This window comes from Acanthopagrus latus, chromosome 15 (genome assembly GCF_904848185.1).
Source record: "Acanthopagrus latus isolate v.2019 chromosome 15, fAcaLat1.1, whole genome shotgun sequence".
Taxonomy (NCBI): domain Eukaryota; kingdom Metazoa; phylum Chordata; class Actinopteri; order Spariformes; family Sparidae; genus Acanthopagrus; species Acanthopagrus latus.
Genome location: NC_051053.1, coordinates 19,116,714 through 19,142,909, shown reverse-complemented (window position 1 = coordinate 19,142,909; position 26,196 = coordinate 19,116,714). Strand labels below are relative to the sequence as shown.

Here is a 26,196-nt window from a genome sequence, read left to right as displayed (position 1 = left end):
GTGAGTATTAGTCTCTAAACCTGTTTTTTTTATACCATGTTTGTCTTTTAATGACTTGCAGAGCACTGTGAACTGCATTTTGTTTGAAAGCTGCTGTATGAATAAAGTTTGATGGATTGATTTATTATTATTATTAACAACCAGGCCATTAACTAAGAGTTTTCCCTCAATAGCTGTTCAAACATGCAGAAAGTTTCACATTTCAGATACAGGATATGGACTTAGGATATGGACTTTATGTTTTGTGGGTCTGTCATATAATTGTTACATTTTCCTGACGAACCATATAAATATAATGTTTTATTTTATTTATAGACATTGTCATACAGTCTATACATACATATACTCACACACAAAATATGTCAGACCATAAAAAAAGCACAGAAACAGTTACATAAAACGCATTTTATTTCTGACCAACATATCTGTCCATTTCTCTTCTGTTTTTGCAAACTGAATCAGTGAAGTATGAACACAACATCACAATATGTAACTTTGCACAGCTCAGTTGGCACCATTTCTCATCAGTGGTTTGGTTTTGTCCAACATAAAACCACAATCGTGTAGTCGAATGACAGCTCTTATCATCTCGCCATGCAGGAAATAACACACCAGACAAAATCCACCCTGGCTAAAACATACACACACACACACACACACACACACACACACACACACACACACACACACACACACACACACAGTCTTTTTGCCCTACTTGGCTGCATGCTGAGTAGATTTCTATTCAAATCAATCTGGCCAGCCAGCGCTAGAGAGAGGAAGCAGTAGAAAAAGGGCCTGTAACCTTGGAAAGGAGACAGACTTTTCCTGTCTTTGTTCCAAATTGTCTATCATCAGCCTTCTGTTTGCATCACGTGAATTCACAATGACAGTTTCAGACAGTGTGTAAAAAAAAACAAAAAAAAACAGAGAGTATCAGGCTGCATGCGGGGAGGAAAAGAAGCATTTTGTTACATCCCGTGTCAAAAAACATTGCGGGTTGAGTTTTTCCAGAAACCACTGGTGTATTTGTGAAACACGTCCCTGGTGTTTATCCTGTTTCCAAGCTACTGAAGTCTAGAATAAATTGTAAACAAAACAAAAAAAAAAAGACATGGCACTGAAACAAAAATCAAACCAATTTTAGTCAAGCGTGTTCTCTCCAGACTACAACAAGTCACCCTGCCAGAGAGTGAGAGACAGTCAGTCAGTCAGTCAGTCAGTCAGTCAGTTGGTCAATCAGTCATAAAGGGGAACAAACCCTCCTCTGTTGACCAAAACAGAAAGGCCATCCAACATCATACCCTCAGCCTGGTGTTGCCCAGATATTCTGTGTGAGGGCGGCAGTCCCAGACTCAGCTCTTGGCTGTGCGGCGCTGATGATGACAGAGATGGCCGAGGGGGCTCTGGTCACTGATCACAGAACAGTGATTCCCTCTATGCTGCGTCTTCAATCAGCGCTGCTACAAACGATCACATAAAGCTGCGTTGTTCGGCACACAAAAATAATCTTTGTAATGTAGAATAGAATGAAATAGAACACAGTTGAGGAATAATCTCCATCAGCTGTGAGATCAAGTGTTTGAAATGTTTCTGTTATAATCACCTACAAACTGAAAAGGATGGTGGCTGATGCATGAGGCACAAACTGTGCTGCCACAGGAGCAACCTTACCCAACTCTCTTTTCAGAATTGCTGTTATTGGCTATTTTGATAGCAATATTTGCCATCAAATACACAGAGTGTGTACGTTCTGCCACTAGAGGTCTCTCAAGACAAAAAAAATAAATAAATACTCAGTTGTGGTGTGGGAACAGTGGCGCACTCAGGAGTTTTGAGTGATAGAGGTGAAGAAAATATGCAGGGCACCATGGGGGCTGTATGGGTGCAATCTGTGACCCCCTCCCTGATCCCACATGTGCATAGGATTATGGGAGTTGTTGCCTAAACTGTCAAACAACCACCAACGCAGACAAAAATCTAATCTAAATGACTCAAACTGAAATGTTCACAGATGAAGCAATGTTTTATTCAGGTTACATTGAGTCAGAACATTTGAACATTGTTGAAAAACCTGGGACGCCGTAGGTCCTTTTTACATTTTTATGCAGAAATGTCACACGTTGTGTCTCAGAAGTTTAAGACATTATCCTGTTAATAATTCACAATTCAATCTTCAAGAAGATAGGCTGAGGATCTTCATCTTCCATCTTCATCATCGCCCTCTAGTATGAAGTATAAAGCATGTGGAGTTACCTTAAGTGATGAAAATGTACATTTAATGGATTCTTTTGTGTCATTGTCTCTGTAATAAGAGAGATATAGAAGTGCCTTGCTCTCAAAGGTAAAAAGAAGAAAAGACCACGCAGCTGTTCATACTGTAAATACAAGTTTTACACCTGCTTCTCTGCATTTTAACTGCAGTTCTACACTTATTTAAATGTAGGATTTTTGAAAACTATTATCCAAAATGAATTGGGGATCTTGTATCTGCCATCACAGGTTTGTCACCACATCCTGACACATACCTTTTTTTTTTTTTTTTTTTTTTTTTACAGTTTCCTATTGTGGTACGTATCTGAGTGTGTGAAACAAACAAACCGATACTCACAGTTTTGGTTTAATTTGTTGGAATTCACACTGTACACTACTAGCTTCGAAATAATAAAAAAAAACTTCTCACACAGTTATTTCCCAGTATTATACGGCAATGCAATGTTCACCACATGTTTTTTGCTAACATCATCATCATCATCGTAGTGGTGTCTGAGTTACTGAGGTTAACGTCTGAGGAAATCAAACTTTCACACGCCTACATTCATTTTAACAGTGTGCAGATTTTATGGCTGGTTTATATCCTGGCCAGAATCTTTTTCAAAGTTAAGAAGCCTGATATTGATATTCCATCTCACTTGCATTCGTTTGACGCGCACCCTTCTGTGGTGCTCTCTCGTGTCTTCTTTGTCCTCTTCTGTGTGCATTAATATGCTGTTTTAACTCTGTACTGTAAATCTCTGTGCTGTTTTCTCTGCTCTGACCTGCCAAGGAACTACAGATGCAAATAAGCTTGAGGGTGAGCTGAGATAATTTATCACGGTCACAAAAGAATTGGTCGTGTCTGTTGAATCCTTATAACAACTGGTGTCAATAAAAAAACAGTCTATCACTAGATGCTCGTTCTTCAGGCCGATGACTTCAAGTGTTAAATCTACAAAGGAGTGTATTTTTGCATTGTTGATTGTCTTATAGTATACAGGCTCATTTCCATAAATTACCCTCTGGTGTGCAGACCTATATTGACTTGAGTTTTCTTGGCACGCGTTCCCTTGTGTGTTGAGTCATCCTGCTTAACACATCTGCTTACCCTCAGAGACTTGAATCTGTGTAGGTTTCAGTTTGCAGTTTAAGTGTTTAAGTGTTGCGTGCTGTTTTTCAGCCTTATGAGAAGACAGTTGAAGTCGAAAAAACACTGATGCTGTTGAAACAGGGGGGATTTATTTTGAAAAAATAAAGCACATTAACGGACGTCGCCGGTTGTATTCAAAGCGTTTATTTGTGTCGTGGAAAGCCACAGAGCAGCTTTCATCAGCTGTTTGTGACCAACAGCTTCACCTCTCTCAAGACTGGCTAATTAATAACTCAAGTGTAAATCACCCTCTGTAATCCTGTGTAATACGCTGTCACTGGCTACATGTCCTTACTGTTGTATCCCACCAGGTGGCACTCAACACCACAGCTTGCAGGTGGAGGTGAGCAAAACTGAAAGTCACACCAACATCAGTCAACCTGCCATTTATGCTAATAAACAAAAAGGCTGTATGAAAAAAAAGAAGGGGGAGGGACTGAAGGGGCCTTATTAAAATAATCAGCCTACACACGCGTGTGTGTGAGTGTCAGTTTATTTTTAGGGATGAAAAACTGTTTTCACACGGTTCCCACAGCTGAGTCGATACAACTCATATTTTCCGAAAAGAGAGCTCCTTTAAAGGCAAAACCACAGAAGTCATTCCTCCTTTGTTTATTCATCTAATTTCATGGCAGCTGCGCCGGCCTTAAAGCCAGGTCAGAAACAACACAAGTGCATTGTTTCATAATTACAAACTTTCTTTAAACAGGACAGGTCATGGTTGAAGCAGGTGGCTAAATGGCCACACAGCCCTGGCCTTGATTCTCCTCTCTGCTCGTTTCAAAAATACCATTTGGACTCAGGGCCCTGCCGAGTCACACATGTCAGGCATTTGCATGGGAGAAATTGGACTTAAATGGGTAACACATGACTCATTCTGCCTCAGCCCCGACAGCTGCAACAGGCCAAGCTGTTATTGGACAAATATGATTCGCCTCAGAACAGAGTAAGTCTTCAAAGCTTTTCCAATGTGGAATCTTTGACGTAAGCCGAAAAATAAAGAGATATTGAGGGGGATTTAGTGTGAAACATATTGAGTTACATTCAAACCATATCATGAGTATTCATTTTCCCTTCACTCTCTGGATTTCTTCTGACCCTAACCTGACAACTGTTATGAATTCTGCATTAGTAATCAAAACAAAAGACTATTATGCAGTGCAGTGTTGGCCCTGGGTTGCTACTTGGCTCATATTCCCTGTACAGTAAACAGCCCACAGATGTTTTACATTGATATCAAGAACCTTAATTTGTCCTGTGCAGAAAAAGGCCACGCATAGCGTGGGGATTAAGTTCTCAGCCATGTATCACACACAGCACAGACAGCAATCTCATTTAGCTTGAGTGAAGTTTACAGTGAGTGGGTTTTGCATAGGTCATTAGTTGTCTCAAAATACCCCCCTGTCACCATAGCAACTTCAAGTGACTGCTAAATTGCCTTATAAAATGTGATAAATTATTAATGCGGAGAGGGTTTTTTCTTTTAATATGTGTGCTCAGGCTCTGAGCTCTGAACAAAACACTGTATTTTCTTCCCTTGCTCTCCTGCAGTTGTCAGTCATATTTCAAAACTAACCCATTGTCCCGTTCTTGAATGGGTCCTGATTTGCAGATACATCACAGGGATTACACAGATTAGAACGGTATTATCCACATGACAAATGAAGCTGTGATTCAAATGGAATACCTTGAAAACTGCCGGTATAAAATAGCTGCATTGTAATTGCGGGTACACACGGTTATTTGACATATACATAATGCAATACTCTCAGCCCAGACGGGAGGGTGACACGCACCAGTGAATAATCTGATTTTAGATGTCTGCTGACATTTATGCCTATTTCTAACAATTCAATGTTTGACAGAAAAGGCAGATGCATTACACAGATGGTAAACGCTGAGGTCAGTGTCCTCAGCAGCTTCATAGTCAATGATGGTTTGACCACTGGGTGTAATAATCCGACTGATGTTTAAAAAGGAGGCCGAGCAAATCATAAAATGCTGAGATCGAGTTCAGCATTAATGTATTCCTCAGATGTGGAGGTGACACTGTGACCTCTTTGCTTCAAAAATACATTTTTTTGGGGAGGATTCAGCGGTGCCTGCCTCCCTCCCCGCTGCTCTGAAAACATCCATAACTCACGGGCAGCTGTAACTCAATCTAACAAAATGCCTTTTCAATCACTCTCATCTTTTATAGTTATACCCATCAGACATTTACATAAATACATTATTCATGGTTCTAATCCCGGTTTCAGATGGGGAGATATAAAATGCGACTCTGTGTGTGTGTGCGTGTGTGTGCTCTGTGTGGGAGTGTGTGTCCTGATGTGTATGCAGATGGCAGGGGAATGAAGCAGCCTATTTTGTTTGTGGTTTGCACATTTCTGATTCAGTTCAGCACTCTCCATCAATGAGGCAAATTTACATTTGCTGCGGCAGTAATAACCTAAAACCCATAGTGATGTTAACACTTGTATACACTCGAATTCACGTTGCCCTGCCGCATGATTACATTTGTGTGGCGCTTAATAAAATGACTCACTTGACATTATCAAACAATTCAGCAGTAATAGTGGCCCATGAATGTGAAATTGTGTTTTGCAGGCAATTAGTTCATTGTCATGGCACTCATTCACACTGGGCTCGACCAGTGTTTGCCTTCTGAATTACTATTCCTAACGCACACATAATAAATAAATGGTATTAGGTATGATCAATGGCAGCGGCCTTGAATGGATCCAATAATTGGTTTGTGGGGGAAATGAGGGACCTCAATGTCGAATATTGTAATTGAAAAGATGGATTGCAGAAAGTCATAAATTATGCATAAAACATGATATGGTGCAGTAGCTCAGATAAATAAGTGTGATATTAGATAAGAGCAAAAACAGAGGGGGTAAAAAAAAAAAAAAAAGAGGCTGTGAACACTAACAATCCACACAGTTCGCTGCATGCGGCAACTCCTTTGATGTTCTGAAGATACCACTGCATCACAGATATTTATGAGCTAAGTCAGTTAATATTCTGCCACAATACACCAGCCAACACCTGCTAATACACACAGAAATCATCTCAAATAGCCTCCAGATGAGCATATCCAGCTGATTAAAAGTGATCCTTCTCAATAAACTAATTGGATTTCTCGTGCATGTTCTGTCCCATGTAGGTGGACTCGCATGTGATCGAACGTGGGGAGAAATGTAACACCCGCTTATAATGAGTCGGGGAGGCTAAAATTAGCCGAGCGACATCACCGAGGTCTCCTGTTACCTTTCCTAAAGTCATGCTCCAGACGGGAGCCATTGTCGTGCGATTACAGCGGCAACAAAGACGCAGGTGTAAAGTTACTATTGAAACGTGTTCCTGTGGACAAATTTACTTGATGGATTTTTAATGTCCCAGGGCTTTCCATTGATGATAGATGGATATCCACTGGGTAATGCAATTGTGCATGCGGAATGAGTAGGAGATTGACTGCGCTGGCCTAATTTCTCAGAAGCCTCCTTGCTGTAGTTATCTGTAGATTTTCATAATGCCTGGCAGTGTGATTAGAAATGTGGATCCAGATATCACGTAGAGAGCTTTTTACTGTAAGTGAAAGTGATGTTTGATCGTGTATCCTGTTATTGCCCCGATGCTGATGAATAAGCCTGACTATTTTTCCCTTGAAGGCCACTTCCTGCACCTTAGTAGATGACTAATTTCATCAAAGAGACAGCCTCATGTGTTATTTTTTTTATCGTGTAATGATCTTGTCCTCTTTGGTAGAGTGTATTTTGAGCTGTGATCTTGTTGAAACAGAGGTAGAAAGTATGTGAGGAAATTTACTCAAGCACAGCTTTACTTGAACTTTCCCATTTTCTGTTACTTTATACTTCCACTCCACGCTGCAATTTGGAGGCAAATATTGTACTTTTTACCCCACTACATTTATTCAATAACTTACTAGTTACTAGTTACTTTGCAGACAGCATCAAAACATCTATCTATCTATCTATCTATCTATCTATCTATCTATATATATATATATATATATATATATATATATATATATATATATATATATATATATGATTAAAATGCTGTGTGCATGTTAATGCAAACAATGATTTATCTATAATAATGTAAGTACATTTTGCTGATAGGACTTTACATTAAGTGAAACAAACTTTATATATTAATAACATTTACATCTGAGCAGTTCTCACAACAATGTAGAAACATTTATTTCACTTAAGTCAGCTTGATTGAGACATCTCTAGTAAGATACTTGGTTGAAGTGTGTGACACACAAATATTTCCGGACTGAATGAACATAAGGATGAGGGCTAATTGAATTCCCATGAACAGTGTAATGCTTTGTAATATTTTAAAAATTAACCAATAAGTAGCCTAAAAAAATGGTCCAATAATGGGACAAAACTGTTACCACAAGTTTTCTGATGCTAAACATGTGAAAACTTGATTAATCCTAATTATTTTGTTGCATATTCAAGATGTAGTGAATGGAGTAATAATTGGATAATAGAAGTCTGGTGATAATTATCAAACCTAAAATTGATTCTTTGAGGTCATAAATCAACTGAAAAGTAAGGTGATTTTCTTATAGACTTTTATAGAGTCTGACTTATTTTTGCAATCAGGGTGATCATTAGAAATGAAAAACAGGATTAATGGACTTCCACAGTGGATTTGTTTTCATATCCATAGTCTTCACTTCTAAACATATAATAAATAAAACATACATATATACATATAATAAAAGCTATGATTTGTAGAATTTATCTAGAATTTGACGGTAGCTCCAGAATCACAAGGGGCAGCATGTCACCTGAACAACTGACAACTGCTGTGCTATGCTAGCTATCCTTAGCTGTAACATTAGCTAGCCACCGTTAGCTAATTAGCCAAGCTCGGTTAGCTGTGGCTACAGTAGCCCTAGAGATTGTTTTGGAAAAGGACTGGACACTAACAAGGGACTGAACACAGCCTCCAAGACAGACGGAGGTCAATTTGACAAGGAAAACAGTGCAGAGGTGATACAGGCTCTGACCAACACTCGCTAATGTCTTCAGGGTTGATAAGGCACAGCAGGTGGGGACGGGGGAGGTGTGGAGAGAAGCGCGACACCATCTTTTTTGGTTGGGATGTCTGTTGGTGAGTTTGTACTTTATAATGAAGTGTGTTTTAACATGATTTAAGGAGGCAGCTAAGTTAGTTTTAGTTAAGTAGACTAAAAGAGAGAAACTTGAATTTGGAGGGTAGGTTTTTCTGTTTAGTATTTTTGCGAGTCTTTTTTATTGATTAGCTAGCTGAAAACTGCCGGGGCTATCAGACTGTTGCCTCTTGCCAGAAAAAGACAAGACAAAATGGGCTCAGGTTAGCTAGTTAGCATGCTAACTTTAGTAGCAGCACATAGCCTTGACGTCTTTGAAATTAGCTCATAAAATCCTGCTTCTACAGACTCTGATAATGTTAGTTCATTTTTTTTAAGCTTTAAACAAGAATTCTGGCCATATCTTGCAAAACACTCAAAATATTAATAGATCATTTCCCCATTAATTTGGTTGGTAGTCTGTCTGCGGGTTGATTTCCCAACTGTGAAATGGTTCATATTATTTTTAGGCCACTCAAAATAAAATTCATATTCATCATTAAGACGAGTCAACATACGGTTACAGTTATGTAGGAATATGCTATTTTAATGAGATTTGTGTTGCCTCGCTGCGGTTGGAACTGTAACTCTCCATGTTGAGGTGGCTTTCCAAACACATCTGTGGCTCCCTGCTGAGGCTGCCTCATTATGTGGAATGTGGAACACCTGTGCTGAGAAAACGAGAGCTTTTCCACCGCTTTATCCGCTCTTTGTACGTTTCCGCTATAAGCACCACCTGAAACAAAACCAACCTGCCTTTTTCAGCGCCTTCGGAGTATATTTTTTTCCTAAACTTCTTTGCTCGCTCAGGCAGCGCACATCAGTCGAACAGTTTTGTGTCAGAGCATTGAAAATGAAACAAAAGATGTTTGCACAGCGAGTGATCTTATTTCAATTCGTCTACAGTGATTGCGAAAGCGGAAAAAAAAAAAAAAAACTCCTCGAGAATGTAAACTAAAAATGAAAGCAAGAATCACAACCCCCATGTGAGGCTGGACTTAACAGGGGGTTACTTTTAGATTTACCAAAGGGGATTTGGGCTCAGCTTGGGTACTATGTAATACATTTAATACTCAACAGTGTGCTTGAAGTCATTGTTCTACTGTGCTGAACAATGAAGCTTCAGTATAGGGTGAGGTGATATGGCCTGAGGAAAAGAACACTGGGATATTCAAGGGTATACTGGGACACACAACACATAAGATATTTTGCAATCTCCTCAGAACTTATTGAATTCACAGACCGGGAGACAAAATCAAATATTACAACATTTCAACACCTTGACATCCATATTGCGAAAATATTGTCGGGATGATTTTTGTTAGTTTCGGAAAATATTAGTGAGATATTTGATAAATAATCAGCAGCAGTGATGAGATAATGAATAAGTGGGGAAAAGGCAAAGTAAAGTAGAAGTGTGTGATAAGTTCATAAAGTTACATCATCTGTTTGAAATGCAGCCCTTTAAGGGGAATTCCGGTGTTTTCATACCCGAGCCCTGTGTTAACATGCTTCTTTTGTGTCAATGATTTATACTTACCGAACATTTTGGAATTGGTCCAGTAGATTTAACATAATATATCTAATATAGCCTTTGGGGCAACTCCGACTATCAAAGTTACATGTACTGAAAGTCCTGTTTTTTGCTACTGACAGGCCAGGGATGTTATTCTCATTGTCTGACAACATTATCAAAACAATTCATGCAGAGATAGAGCCTGTTTTGTTAATGCTAAGAGCCTTAGATGTGTATCTGAGGTTTTTTTTGGGGGGGGGGGATAAGTTGTGATGTTCGGGTCTAATTGAAATGAAATGAAATGAAGTACAATGAAATAAATATAAAAATTTGAAAAATAGGTCCCTTTCTGTAGGGAACCGTATCTGTAGTGTTGTCAGACACTTAGAATAAGAAGCTTTCTTTAAGTCTACATGACTTGGACGGCGTAAGTTGCCCCAAAGTGTCCACTGCGGCTGTGTCACGGCTGCTAGCTGAGTTGATCTTATCAGATGACTCCAAAACTTTTTTGTTAGTACGAATCATTTACATGCCAAAACGTGTTCATAGGGCCCAGGTTTAAAAGTACTAATATTGCCTGTAAAAACTAGGAAAAGATGCCACTTAGAGTGTATTACAACATCCAACCCTACCCCAACACAATGAATAGGCCTAGTGTATGTAGATAAATATCTCCAGCCAAACTTCTGTATATGTCTCGAGCTACTTATTTCAGGCCATTAGACGAATGTGGAGGTCTGATGTAATGTAATGTTGCTTCTCTTATTCTTTTCATTCGTTCATTCCTGTCATGTGCCAAGTTCACTCAGGAGGTTAAACCATGTAAATACATCTAATTGATTTCCTTTGCTGAATCTTATCTACTCACAAAGCGCGTATTGAGAAAAAGAGAAGCAGATGAGATTGTAAATTCAGATTCTTTTTTTTTTATACTCAACATGTGTATTCTGCAGCGTTTGCACAACACCTCCCTCTGTCTCTCCAACACAGACTTCTTATTTATTTTTCAATAAACATTTCTCGACACGAGGCTCCGTACACACCAATTCGCATCAATATCTGCGCCGCAATGTTGCAGTCGCTGCTGGGCTCTGTGGCTGTTGACAAGCAAACACTTGCAATTGCCAGATAAGAGCTCGAGTGGTGCCATTGATTAACCAGGGACTTCATTATAGTGGCTGCCATTAACAATGCAACCCCATTGATTCAGCCCACCGAAATGACTGGGAGAGAAAATCAGGGAAAGATAACGCTAAGAGCCGCGGTTTATATTAGATTCACTGCAGGAATCCCAACTGCTGCAACCACGTGTGAGACAATGAGCCTTTGTGTAATCCACCTTTTCTTAGTCCGAACTGATGCACTAAACTGGTACTTAAAACATCTGAGTGTCACAGAACATTGCCTCAGCTATTTTAGTATTAATACGTGATGTTCTGCAGCCGCGGGGGGGAAAAGGCACAATTCACAGGACTGATATTATGATCTTGTTCCCAAATGTTCCAGATGATATCATATTATATAGGTCTGCTGAAGCCCATTGACATAATGTGGGGGGGGGGGGGGTAATTATCTATGAGCCTCCATGCCACTGATTCTTGTGCCAGACAGCCATTCATCACAGCAGCAGAACCCAAATAAGAAAACACGTCCTCTTGGTGAACAGGAAAACACTTTGCTAGATGTGAATCAATGCGCCTGTATGCCCTGTCAGGGAGCGAGAGAGAGAGAGAGAGAGAGAAAAAAAGGCGCATTGCGTAATACTGTACTTGAAATAGCTGGTGTCAGAAGTAGGCCCATGTCGCTGTTGCATGCTCTGTGATCTGAGTGGTGGATAAATGCGGGGCAAAGGGTGGACGGCGGCGGGGAAACAGCACAGCCCCGTGGACGGAGCGGGCATCACCTCCGAGTGCGTGAATAAATCCAGACAGCCGATAAAATACAGCTGACACATTCAGCAGCGGAGACTGAGAAAGGACAATGAGTCCACGGATGTAAATAGAAAGCGCCAAGTTTGTTTAACTTGGCGTAAATATCACGGCCGGGATTAATAATTCATGTTTTAATATCGGATATCATAATGCCTTTGTAATTCCTCTGTGTTTACGGTGATAAATATTCATTAAAAATAATCATGTAAGAGGGCTTTGATCGTGCAAATGTGTTAACCCGTGTCAAATATATCCCGCTGTCTTCACAAGGTCAGCGCCGCGTTTTAACATGATTTATGTCCGGATAATGGACCGCCTCGTGAATTCTGTCTCGTGACGCCCCGCTTTTTTTTTCTAACTCGGCCAATTTTTTTTTTTTTTTTTTTTTTTGTCTTTTCATCGCTCGCCTCAAAATATATAAAGGCCATTATTTTCGGCATAAAAGCCCGAGCCGCGCACCCGAGCCATGACGAGGAGCAAGTTCCGCTCAAAGCGCAGCCGGCACCTCACGGGTCCCACATTGCCTTTTGAGGAATCATTTGATAGCCCTATTAACTTTCATGTAACATTGTTTCTTGAAGGCATCCACAGCAAGCGCCTCAGTGTCATTACTGTGAGAAATGTGCTTTCATACTGAACGTCTTTTGCAGAAGTCCTGGAAGAAACACACCCTCGGAAAAACACACAAACGCGGCATATTGGCATTAATCGCGCTTTTAGATGCTGGGAAATTTTGCGTAAGCCTCATTTACTGTTTTATACACACCGAAAACCCGCTGGTGGATAAAAAATGTTGATGTTTTTATAGTTATGTGTCAATATTGCGCGTAAACACGTGGTTACGCCCAATAGGAAGCCGGCAAAAAATCACAAACGCAGAAATAATCCACCGAACAGACACGCGGACGTGCACGATGCTTCTCGGTGTGTATTTACGACAAAACACATTTTTCCCACGCTCGTGTATCGACCAGTGCACGATGTTTTAAACTCCGCTGAGATATGTCCCTTGCAGGACCTTCGGCAATCCATTCAAGCCAGCAAGTTTGGAGAGCGTGTTGAGTTTAATCAATTCATAACGTCGAGATGGAGCCGAACTCACTGAAGGTAACGTTTGTTATCAACCGTCGATTTATTTCATTTTCGCTTTGCGCTAATCGTCACCTAATGTAAACCGTGCTCACATGCCTCGTCCACCAAACTTTGTCACATTGCATTTAGTGTGACCACATCTGTGTCATATGTTGAACATCTAAAAATAGTTACATGATACTAATTGTGTGGAGAGAAAAAAAACGGGAAAGATCCCAATGTGATATCTGCCAACCTTGCGTAATTACGCATGGATGTTTGAAATGTTTGTGTCCACTTAGCGACGATTTGTTTACCAAAAAAAAGACTTGATGCAAAGCCATTCATTAATTTCCCCGTTTGTGTTTTTCCTCTACAGTGGGTGGGCTCGTCTTGCGGCTTACATGGACCATATATATTCTATAAAGCCTTTAAATTTCACCGGGAAGGCAAACCGAGGATTCTGTCTCTCGGAGACTTTTTCTTCGTCAGATGTAAACCGGAGGATCCTATTTGCATAGCGGAGCTTCAGCTGCTCTGGGAAGAAAGAACAAGCAAGCAACTTTTATCAAGCTCCAAACTTTATTTTCTACCCGAGGATACTCCCCAGGGACGGACAGTCACCCACGGAGAGGTAGGAATATTAATCGCCTGGTGAATGAGCACAAATGACTGTGTGTTTCTTCCTGTTCTGTTGGCGAGCATGTTTTATTATTGTGATTAAACAGCCTCTTTTACTGCGTTAGGAGTTGGCACTGGATGTGTTTTCTCCGCTGGGAGGCATTCATAAACGCATGTATTGATGCTGACATTGATGTATCCGAGCGGTATAAAAAGGATTGACCTACAGCTGTATTTGTTCTCTAGTTTTACTTGAGCCTATTTGCCTATTGTGGTTGTCAACTGCTGAATGTGCACTTGTCCAGCTGCGCTCAATAAGGCTGCCGCTGCGCTCTATGGGGTTAATTGTCTTATAAAAGGGGAAAATCCGCAAGAATCCTGCGCCGAGGCTCTGTCATTTCATTTCTCGGCAAAGCGTGTCAAATACTGACATACGGGCGGAAATTGCGAAACGGTAATGAATGCATGGGGTCAACTTGGCTCAGATCAGTCGCTACGATAGTTATTAGATATTTTGTAATGCCGCCTGATGTTGAAAGAGGCAGAGCGAGTCATAAAGCGTGGCAGAGCAGAGCCAGCGCCGACACGTTTTAACTACTCTCCAGGCTTTGCATAATTTTTCCATGTGGACATTTCCATCCTCCACAGTGTGATGTTGTCAGGCTCACATTTGAGGCAGCGCTTAAAAAAAAAGAAAAAGAAAAAAAAAAGACGCCTCTGTGCTACATTACGCCGTTGTTGGCACAGAAAAGGCAATAGTTATGATTGACTGTGGCCATATGTGGCGCTTGTGATCCGGTCACATCGCAGCGCTGCATGGCATTACTCTGATATTGAGTTGTTTTTTTTTTTTGGTGTGTTGTTGTTGCTGTAAAACAAATGGTGTGTTGTTTTCTCTCTCATCTGCCTCATCCAGCGACGGCAGCACTTTAATTACTACTCTGTGCTTTTGATCACTTGCGGCTGGATGGAAATGATTCTCTGCTGCTGTTATATTGTTTATAAGGAAGGACAAAGCCGTGTTTGTACTCGACTCTTCCGCTGATGGTTTACTTACATTCTTTCCTCTTGAGTAATAGAGTGGCTATCACATTTCCCTTTCATGAGAAAGGTGGCTATTTATGGGCCGCCGCTTAGACAAGCTATCATCTTTGTGGCAGAATTCTTCTGTGAACGGGTATCATCTCCTGAAGCCCTCTCGCTTTAGCCTTTAACACGCTGCAATTATTTAGTAATTACTTTGAGTGCATGCATCGTCGATTCTGAGGCCACACTTGCGCAACAACACACCAGCTCCGCCCCTTTTCCCAAAGACTTATTTGCATTGCAAAGTGCTTACATTCCAGTCCTCTGGGTCTATCTGGAAAACATTACATTAAATGACAGAAGGGCTGCACTAACAAAGCAAATTTGGGACATGAAGTGAAACACAGAATAGTAGTTTGTGTGTCTGTTAAGTGAAATCTTTAAAGCCTTCTCCTGCATGAATTATGCAGCAAGTTGCATCATGGCAGGAGAGACAGATTGCTTTGAAGTTGCAGTCTGATTACAGAATAAACCAGACTAAGAAATAATATAATTTGAGGATGATTCGGTGTGTCTAAGTGCAATGTAGGTGCCTGCAGGCTGACCTCAATTAAAGGGCTTGTCAAAGCTCCGGCTCTCAGCAAATCGGACTACTTACTGTATATTACACAGTGGAAATTGCCCTGACAACTTCAAGTCAGTTTATGACCTTCACTGAGCCCATTCAGATTCGCGCTGACTTTGCCCCATAACACTAATCTGCACTGCATGAGTCAGCTAGGAGCGCTTACAGATGCAGCACATAATCCAAAAAACAAACAGGAAGGGTAAACCAGCCCCGCAAAATAAAATAAATAAATGAATTTTTTTTTAAAAACTGCAAAATCGAAAGTATTAAAAGTCACTGGCTGTTAAATACTGCTTCTGAGTGACGAATGTGTGAAGAGATTATTTGTTTCTGAAATGTAAACATTAGCACAGAGTTCATTTTTAGCTGCGTGGGGAAGTGGAGTTTATAAACTTCGCATTAGTCATTTCTTTTCAGGACTCTGGTTGCATATAAACACAGATTAATGACTGTGGAGTTCCACTGAAGTACAGATCTGTAATAGACTGGCTGAAAATCTGGAGTTCAAATAAGCCCAGTGACTCATGCAGATATGAAGCAGATAACATACAGCTCTCAGGAAGTGTGCTGTTTTCACAGGGTTTTAGTGCCAAATGAGCAGAGGCACCAGTCGAGAGGTAAAGCCACAACTCTGACATTGAGGCTTGTGACATTTATTCTTAGATCATGTTAGATCTCCTCCTTGAATATTTTCACACAACACAAACCAGACACAGTGTTTGACACTTGACATGTAAACATTCAGAGCCGTGTCGCTCCCTTTCTCTCTGACATCACACCTCGTATCTTTGCAGATAGCTATTATCTTAAGCCCGAAGCCAATATCCTCTGAATACCAAAAGGCAAGACATCGGAGCAGCTGTATATTGAACTCACTCACTGGAATTGGATTACTGATTCACTCGTGTTCTCAGCTATGATGTAATTTCCTGGTTATTTCTCAGGTATTTGTTTGTTCTCGGCTTCTCCCGCGCTGTGTTTCGCTGAGTTTTGCTGTGCTGTGCAGTGACAAGAGGAACCAACCCATGACCTACTGTGCTTGTTTTTCTTCTGTCACAGGGTTGGAGGTCAATTCCTTTTAAACGCAGCCAGCTTTAAATCCAGTCAGCTTTGGCTGGAAATAGAGGGGATGATTCACTGGAGGAAACCTACCTCTCGGCGCCCCGTGTTTGCTTAATAGTTGATGAACAGGTCCAGAGAAAATGTATTAATCTATTTATACTGAGTTAATTATTAAGTCCATATGTGGAGGAAGCTCTGTTTTTCATTGTATCTCCGCCTGACAAGCAGTGTTTACCCCCACCAGTTGAGCTCTGCTTGCTCTTTAAACAGGCTTTGTGTCGAGTTGCTCACCCATTATGACAAACCCTCTATTGGGGCCTCTGCTCTATTTGTCTGCCTGCAAACTGCCACCGACTGAACAGTCACATGTGTTTTTAAAACTCATTGAGTGACACATTATTTCTTCTCACTCCAAATGGCCATGCTCTCCGGCTGTAATACTTTCTGGTTTTTTTTTGGACTCTCCTCCCCTTCAGGAGAGCGCTATTGGACAGAGTGTGTAGATAACAGCTCGCCCCACACACAACACCCACTTATTGTATACTCCGCTCCAGGCGCTTAATTGCTTACGCTTATCTTATACTATATATCCCACTTTAGTGCGAATACAGCAAAGCGTTCTTAATGGGAATTCACGACCGCGGAGAATATTTCTGGATCATGTTATATTAATGTGCTATTATCATCACCTCTGATTTCATCTGACCTCTCTTCTCCTCTATTCTGTCCCTCTAGCTGACAAGGCTTTGGCACACATACACACACACACACACACTGACAAGCTGGGGACTGCAGCAGTAGGCCAGTATTGATTGCTGTGGAAAACACTTTGGCATGCATCCAGAGCCATTTCTTCAGTACATGGCAGTAGTCCATGCATGTGTTTCAGTGCTTGGAAAGCCAGCTTGTAGGGAAATTAGATTGTATTCATTTGCTGCTTCTTTGATTTTTCCTAAGGGAAAAACCCTGAATGGGTAATTCAGGCATCTGGGATGCTAGTTGAATTAAGTGTAAGTGGCTTAGATATGCGACCAGCATTTTGATGGATAAGGTCGTTCTGCTGAATGACTTCAGTGTAAATGTGATATGGCAGATTTTTACAGTGATCTTTTTAAAGCGTCCATACGGCAGCCTTGTCTTGGCCAGTCTGTGCATTATACCAAATCTCCCCATTCACACAACAATGGCAGGAATTTAGAGGTGGAGGGGAGGAGGGAGGAGGAGGGAGGAGGAGGTGGGGGGGGGGGGCTTTTAGTGTGCGTGTGTGGCGTGCGCGCATGTGTGCCTCCTCCTGCCGCAGAACAAGTCATTAACTCTGAACACTGCCCTCCAGTGAATTCCTCACCATTGCTGAAATAGCATGTAAATTATTACCAGCTTTTTAGGATAGTGTAATTTAAAACCTTTAAAATGGAATACCCTGGACTTCAAAGGCTATAAAAACAAACCCCGCTAACATTTCCCATTGGTTTAGCTGTTGTCATTCTGGTGCTTCACAATCTTCTGATTCTTTACACAAAACTGTTCTGAGTCTAAGTAATGATATGTTACAGCAGCGCGTCGGTTTGTCAACACACAAGGGCCTTTTGGTGCTCTTTAGCTCAGTTTTTTCCACTTTGTCATTGACTAACCACTTGAACAGGCAAACATTTGCCTTGATGCATGACTCCAGTGCCCCCAGCTACAGTGGATCGTTATTATAACCTTTGAGGAGAATGCAGCCACAGATGAGAAGCTCTTGCTTAATACTCCAGCCAATATTTTTCATTCTTAACTGTGGTTTCTTAGATGGAGCGTGTGGAGTCATCACGCATTTAGTCTTCTTTTTTTTTTTCTTTCTTTTTTTGTCTCTGTGTGCATTTGCCAAAATACAAGAGTACAAAGATTCAGTGATCCGAGGGAGCTGACGCAGCTTTTTTGTGGTGTCACCTTACATGATGGATGCCTCACCCACTTGCAGAGGAGCTTTTGAAATCTCCTGTTATCTCCCTATTTTTCTCTGTCATCATAACAGCGAAAGAATGCAAAGTTCATATATCACCGCGGCTCATGTTAGAGCAATCTCTTAATGGAATCAGTGAATAAAAGATGAGTTCAGCGCCCCACGGATATTACAGCAACTTTTATGCATATGAATAAACTGCATGCATTAAGCGGCAGAACATTATGTACAATAACTCTCACCTTTGAATGTTGTACCTTGAGGTCTTTCTAGTCTTGAGGCACTCTCAAAAAACATACTCTAATTCAATTGTCCCTGGCTTACTCCCCAGAGCTCCTTTTTTAATTCCCAGATAAGTTTGTTTTGGGACACTGAAGCCAAGGTCAGTCATGGGGAGGGGAGACAGATAATGAACTCATATTGTGTTTCATTCCCTCGTTCTCTCTCTCTCTGTCTTCCTCTCTTCCTTCTCCTGCCCTCTCTGCCTCTCTGTCTCCTCATTGTCCATGTCACCATGTCCATTACTCAATTACTAATCTCCTTTGGCCTCAGGAATTCCAGTGCTGACCTCTCTGAGGCAGCAGGCTGAAACCTTCCCAGCATGACAGGAGCACTGTGTGTGTGTGTGAGAGTGTGTGTGTGTGTATGTATGTGAGTGTGTGTCTACCCACAGTATAGAAAGACACCCACCCACTGGGAGCGAGCACCCCTTGACTCCAAAGCTGAAAGTCCTGTCCGAGCGATGAGACGCTCCGCCGCAGAACGCTGACAGTCAGGAATGTCTCCCTCACTGTTTGCGCACAGTGGCGTGGATTTTCTCGCAGGGAATTGTTCACAGCGATATGGAATATTTCAGGGTGCATTGTTTCTAATTGGATCACCGAATATAGAATTGGGAATGTCCCTTATGAGCTGTTTTTGCCACCAGTACACTGCCGCATCCATATAAATTGAATGATATGGATTTTAGCGAGTTTAATTTCAATGAGATTGCTGGAGTCATGGGTTGCTGGAAGAGAGTTATCTACAGTTTCACAGCAGAAGTCTGCTTTTCTTCCACTGTCAGTCCATTATGTGCAGTCATAGCAATAAATTCACTCAGTTAATGTTTTTGGAGATATCGTGCTGCTGCAGTAATAACATGAATTACTGATAGAAGAGCGAAGACAGAATGTAACATTCAGCTGTTAATGTGTTACCTTGCATTTTAACTCAATCATAAAACAAGCTGTTAGAAAAGTATGTGCGTTTACTGATGTGCACGAGGCAAAATTATAGTCGCACATTAAGACATTTTAGTGCAGGACTCACAGTGTATAAACGCTCTTAATGCATCTGTGTAGGAAGTGTCAGTGAAATGACACCCGGCTGTTTGGTATGTTGCTGATGTGGAGTGTCACCTCTTGGCTGTGGGCTTGCAGTCTTCTGACCTATATTATCAAGTGGCCTGCTGGCTGTGTCTGCCGCTTTGCTGAACTATCAGCTGCCTAACTGGAAATGACAGGACAGTGTGGTCGGGCGGCATTTACAGAAGAGCAACTTTCTAAAGCTCATCTTTTGACACAAAAGAAATCAAAGCAATGAGAAGAAGAACCCCTGCAATGAAGATGAATGCCGCTGCAATGATTCATCTTGGTGGAGGGCTGAGAGAATTGGTCGATTAATTGATCTGATGGATGATGAAATGGTAACGATTTTAGTCATAGATGAATAGTTTAGGGCTAATGATTCCTTCGTTGTTGATGAATTTGTGGATTGATCCATCAGTTTTTTTTGGTCAACAGAATGCCAGAAAATGGCAAAAATGTCAGTGTTTCCAAAGCCCAAGATGACGTCCTCAAATGTCTTGTTTTGTTCACAACATAAAGATATTCAGTTTCCTGATGAGTAAAGAAACCAGGAAACATTCATAAGAACTTAAAACCAGAGAATTTGGACTTTTCATCCTCAAATATTTCTTAAATCGATTATCAAAATAATTGGTGATTAATGTATTTAGAACTAATCGATAGATTGTTGCAGCTAGAATAGTTTTATGGTTTGACTCTTTGTCTTTGGGTTTATTTCTCACGATTTCCTGACAGATCAAAAGATTACACAATAATGAAAACAATCAGTTGCAGCCTTGATTTTATCTTTCTCATTAAATACCTCTGTTTTTCTCATTGTGACCAGACTCATAAAAGGCTGTTGTTGTGATCGTTTCTCACTAACGGTCTAGTTTGGCTGGTTTCTCAGAAACATACTGTCATAGAAACGCACATTTCCTAATTCTACTGAATTTTAAATTTCTCAATCAAATATCACAACTTGAGCAAACCACAAGCCTGCATTCAGCTTCCTGACTGTACAAGCTGTTTCACACAGCAGCCCACAGACTTCAGCTGGTTTAACGTTGGCTTGTAAAAAGAAAAAAAGAAAAGAAGAACGAATGGATGTAGCCTGTTTTGGCTCCGTTCATAGACTGATTATATTCTGGACTGTGCTGACAGCTGCTGAATTGCTCTCACCTGTTGTGTTTTGCTCTCAGGCCGAACAAGTCCCCAAACAGGATCTGTTGACACTCACACAAGGCACCAAGTCATTCAGCTGATTGATATAGAGGGAACGGCTGTGTGTTTTTAAGGTTTGCTGTTGCTGTGCGTATGCTCTGGTGTGCTATTGGATTACTTGAAGTATTGCTGTTTGACTCACACATCAGCAGCAGAGCATTCAGAGCATTATTTCTGTTTCGAATGGACTCAAACTGAAATATTTCATGGTTTTTGGTTCTCCATGTGCTGTCAGTAGATCGCATCAAAGTACAGTAGCTAATTCTGTAGAGATATACACTACAATGCGGTTTCTGGCTGTAGGCTGAATGCTATTTATTGTTGCTCTATATTATTCAAATGGCCTGCTTTTCTGAAGGCAGAAACAGCAGTCAGTTTTTCATTGCACGGAAAGCCGGTTACAACCACCCGCCACCACTTGACAGCTGAAGACAGCTCATTATAAGAAGACCGAAAACCCATGTTTGATGTTTCTACTTAGTGAGGGAGGCACAGCTATATCAAGCTATCCCTCGCAGGCTTTTCCTTTATAAGGAAATACTGTCTCCAACTGGTTGGGATTTGATATGCCTGTAGTTGCAGATGATGTGAGAACTGAATATGGGTAATTGTATAGACAGAGCACTCAGAGAGAATCTGAAACGCTGAAAAGTCCTCTGTTCATGGGTTTGTTTTTAGAATAAGAGGAACACTAACGAATTAATGCATTAAAACGTGGGAAAAGGCATCTCTAAAAACGTGACGTCGTAAACTTCACAAAAGAAGGATTTACTGGGCTCAGATTTTTATTAGATCGTATAGGTGTAGCTTTTATTACGTCCACCCTCTCTACATTCATACATGCAGCGCGTAAACATGTCAATGTAGAGTAAATAAATGTGATTTTAATGCCAGTCATATGCAGGCTCTTTGAGGACAAATACAGCTAGAAAGATGCCGGGCAAATGGGAGATTTAATAGAGATAACCAAGGTAAACATCAACATCTGAGAACTACTCGGAGTGTCTGCGTTTCTGCCTGTGCACATCTGTCCTCCAGATTTCTGCCGTTTCTGTAATAGCCATCTTCCAGCACTCCACTCCACTCGGTAACAAACACTTCAGCCATTAGCCCTTCAAATGGAAACACATTTAAGCATCTCTGCTTCCTTCCCTCTCTGCCGGACTTGTAGTTCCTCAAGTATGAGAGTTATTAAAAGGGCTTGAATCAACCTCAGTTTTTTTTTTTTTTTTTTATGAAAAGGAAGCACATACCAGAGAGAACAAATCTTTTTAAGCAAGCCAATAGTATGTAGACAAAACCAGTGTGCCTCACTGTCAGTCGCACACATTGCTGCTACAGATTTACATTCATAGTTTCCCTGAAAGCGTCACATTAGTGTTATTGTGTGTCGTGTAGCTCGCAGCTTTCTCCTACTATTCATTACACCTTCACTTTAACAAATTTCTAAAACTCCTCTGTACTGTGAAGGTGCTATAATCATGTCCAGCGAGTGTGGCTAGTGATTTAATAGCATAACATCTCAGCATTCATGGTGGATATCAGGAAACAGACTTCCTAAACGCTAATCAAAAAAAAAAGTCTCAAACATCTACGTCCTCTCTGACATTGATTTAACTGCTGGCATAAATTCAATTCAGCAATCATCCGCATCATCCATATTCATGCTGCTGTAATTTACTTACATTAATGTGCATCCACAGCCGTAATGCTACTTGACACTCATAACAATTTAGTTGATAAACAAGGACGTTCTGTTGTTTGTCCTGTTTCCTCTTCCGGCTCTGATTCTGATCTTTGTCCTTTTTATATAACCTTTGACCTTTGAGTAAGATCGCCTTTTGCTGCCATACATAACTTACCAGTGGTGGAATGTGAACTGAATTTTCAGTATTATAGTTAGGTACACATTTAAATACTTGAACTTTAATTGAGTATTTCCATTTAAAGCAAGTTTGTGCTTTTAATAGACTGCATTTCAGAGAAAAACAACGTACTTTTGACTCCATTTAGGTCTATTTCGCTTTTATGTTTGTTGGAAACTTTGCTGAAAGGTTTAATTTTGAGTCTCATTCCCAACTTGTAAAAAACTGATGCTCATTGGAAGTTTTGGGAATTAGACTTTTTTTTTTTTTTTTCCCCACAAATTTGACCTTTTACCTACTCAGCAGCATATACAGTAAATTATCTATTTAATTTTCTCCCCAATGATGAACTACAACATTAAAATTTTACTTCATTTTTAGATATATTTTGCGATATTTTAATAGTGATATTTTGAATTAAGGACTTTAAAGGTCATATTGGTAATTTTTTCATGTAGACAAATCCGTTTTCTTAATTTGTAGAAAAGTTCACATTATTATTATACATTATTATGATTGTGAATTAATAATATTACATTATTTATTGGGTCCAAATTGTTTTTGTTTATTTCTGTGTAAGAATTTTGACAGCAGGTTCTAACATCCTACATACTTTGTCAGCCAATCGTATAACACTGTTGGTATCACTTGGTGTCTGTGTTTCGTGGATGGTAGTTGCCATTTTGTAAACAGTTGAGTTCTAAAGTGTGCTCCCTGCATAATGTACTGCTACAATGTTAGCTAGCTAGTTAGTGACATTAGGTACTGTAAGAAACTGGCAACAACTTGAGGCGGTAGATGATTCAAACGACAGCAGAGTTTTGTTGTGACTGCAATGGAAGGGGAGAGATGGTATGTCATATTTAGCAGCTGAGTGTCATGTGAGTATTTTTAGACTATTTTATTTGTACTTTAGGAAGCACATTTAAAACAAACATGTTTTAAACTTTAAAAGGAACTATATTTGTGAGGAAACTTACTGAGAACCAACTAAAGGGACGAGTTTGTGGAAGAGTTGTCAAGAGGAACTTAAAATGCATTGCACACTTTGTAAATGTAAAAGATGAATGAACTTGCAAATATGAAAATATATGCTCAGCATGGTGTGTTGGCAAAGTCTATTCATTTGTTTGTTGTGCAGTTTCTTAACAGAGCAAAACAGCTTTGAAATGTCACTTTCAATCATGCACATCTGCAGACGTGCTGTTGTGAAAAGGTTTGTCAACAGAACTGAACTAAACTATCCGTGACCTCAGCTCAGCTCCATTTATAAAAATCACTGTATGTGCTTCTGATTGTAATTGTGATTTTGCCCTGCTTCCCTTTCAGCATGAGGTAATTGCAGTGTCTGAGAAGGTGATTGTACGACTAGACGACCTGGTGAAGTGGACTGTACCAGACTTCTCAGGATGGGCCCACTGTCTGAAGGCCGAGCCTCTCAAGCAGTCCGTGCTCCGGGAGCTGGGGACCAACGGGAGGCGGGAGGCCCTCCACCGCTACCGAGAGAGCACCCTGACCAGCGGACTCAACTTCAAGGATGTCCAGAGGGAGAGAGCGCACCTAGGTGAGCGCCCTATAGAAACCTCAATTTTCTTTGCAGTCTTTTTTTAGGTTGCTTTCAAAGTGTTTCTCCATCTCAAAAGGTTACTGCAGTGTTTCCAATTTCTATGAGGCTGCTGGGTTGAATGTTTATGCATTTGTGTCCTGTCTGTGCCATAAATCAGCTTATGTTTATTGTCCTTTGGTTGGTTTAACAAGTGTTGTCTTGACTGGAGTAATTTATCAGTACGTAGTTGGAATTCCTCCCGACATAATGAGCTGAGAATCACACTAATAGAGGCAGGCTAGAGGTAATGGCAGTGTGTTTGCCAACGTATTATGATCCCAGAGTAGAACAGCTCTGTTTTCCGAGTGTGACAACAACAACAAAGGCAGCATCACAAAAAATATCACATAATTCTGCTGGTAATGTCTTATAAATAATTGAGTCACATCAAACTGCAGTCCACAACACCTCTGACACCGTCTTATCCCTCAGTTTAGATCATAATTGCTGACGTGTCTCAGGAGCTTTAAGGATCATTGCTGTGTGGGTCTGAATGGCTGTCGGGCGTGTTCATCATGTACATGGTGCCATAAAGTGTCAGTGATTGTTTGATTCTTGCACTGGGCTCACTACAGCATTACCCATGAATCAGTCCCAACATAAAGCTGTGTGTCTCCACGGATGACTCATCTGATGCAAATAGTAAACTGGCATTTGAGCCTAATAATCAGCAAGAACATAATGTTCCCTTTGAAGCCGTTTCCCACTTATTTGCCTCTCGCTCACATGGCTGTGATGTAATGCCTAATGCTGATTGTAATGGTATAATGTAGCTTAGCAAACTAAAAATACCAACACAATTAGAGTACGTCTTCTCGGTTTATAAGTATGTATCCTGGTGATTTAAGCCTGGATGTATTATCCTTCATTAATTCCTTTTTAATAATCATCTCATGCCTTAAGCCTATATGGAAGAGAAACTGCTGCTGGCTCAAAAACATGAGCCATTTTTCTGAAGAAAATAGTGGTTTATTGATGACTGTTGTGCTTGAGATCTTCCAGGAATGCTGTAATGCCCTTGATTACCCGACTTTGCTTGAATCTTGTACAGAGAAAGGACAAGAGGATCAATAATGGATGCTTTGTTGTTATTCCAGTAATCAATATAGTTTGATCAAGCCTGTGGGTGTCTGTGTGTGTGTACGTGTGATTGCCTGCTCTCATAATCAGATGTGTCAGCCTGCTTCTTGAATGATATTATGCACCATATCATGGCTTTGTGTAAATGTGCTGTATCGTCCAGATTTTATAGATTGAACCAGTGTAATAACCTGACGATGACGCTATTGTTATTGAGGGGTTGTGTGTGCTTGTGTGTGTGTGTGTGTGTGTGTGTGTGTGTTGCTAATGAGCAGCGCTGCCGTTAATGACTCCATCAGGCTGTTTCTAAATGCACTTGTCACTCCGATGGGACACTCCGCCAGAGAATCTGCCCACTCAGCAGAACGGGCTCAGACTCTGGCAGGGCACCAGAGACACACACACACACACACACACACACACACACACACACACACACACACACACACACACACACACTTTGACATACACACACGTACTGTTGAAGAACACAAGCACACATGCTACACACCGACAATCAGTGGTGTGCACTCACTTATCCATTTGTTTGTTTGTTCACTGCATCTTTGGCGTGTGTCAGTTGTTGACAGTCTTAACAATATGAGAGGGGCAGAGAGTTGTAGAGAGAGAGAGAGAGAGAGAGAGAGAGAAAGAGAGAGAGATCACTTATTCATCAAGGCAAATGCATGTTACTCTGAGCAAGGGTTTGCATAGAAATATGAAATATGCCAC

The 26,196-nt window shown here is 40.7% G+C and overlaps 1 protein-coding gene across 1 annotated transcript in view; it reads left to right on the top strand.

Moving 5' to 3' along the window:
* The first annotated feature begins 12,690 nt into the window (after positions 1–12,690).
* The window catches only part of arid5b (AT-rich interaction domain 5B), an 82,367-nt gene continuing 68,861 nt past the window's right edge, over positions 12,691–26,196 (top strand). The window contains exons 1-3 of the mRNA XM_037123352.1: positions 12,691–13,118; positions 13,462–13,716; positions 24,108–24,342. Coding sequence (XP_036979247.1) covers positions 13,098–13,118; positions 13,462–13,716; positions 24,108–24,342 — 511 coding nt within the window. The 5' untranslated portion in view covers positions 12,691–13,097. The remainder of the gene's footprint in view (positions 13,119–13,461; positions 13,717–24,107; positions 24,343–26,196) is intronic.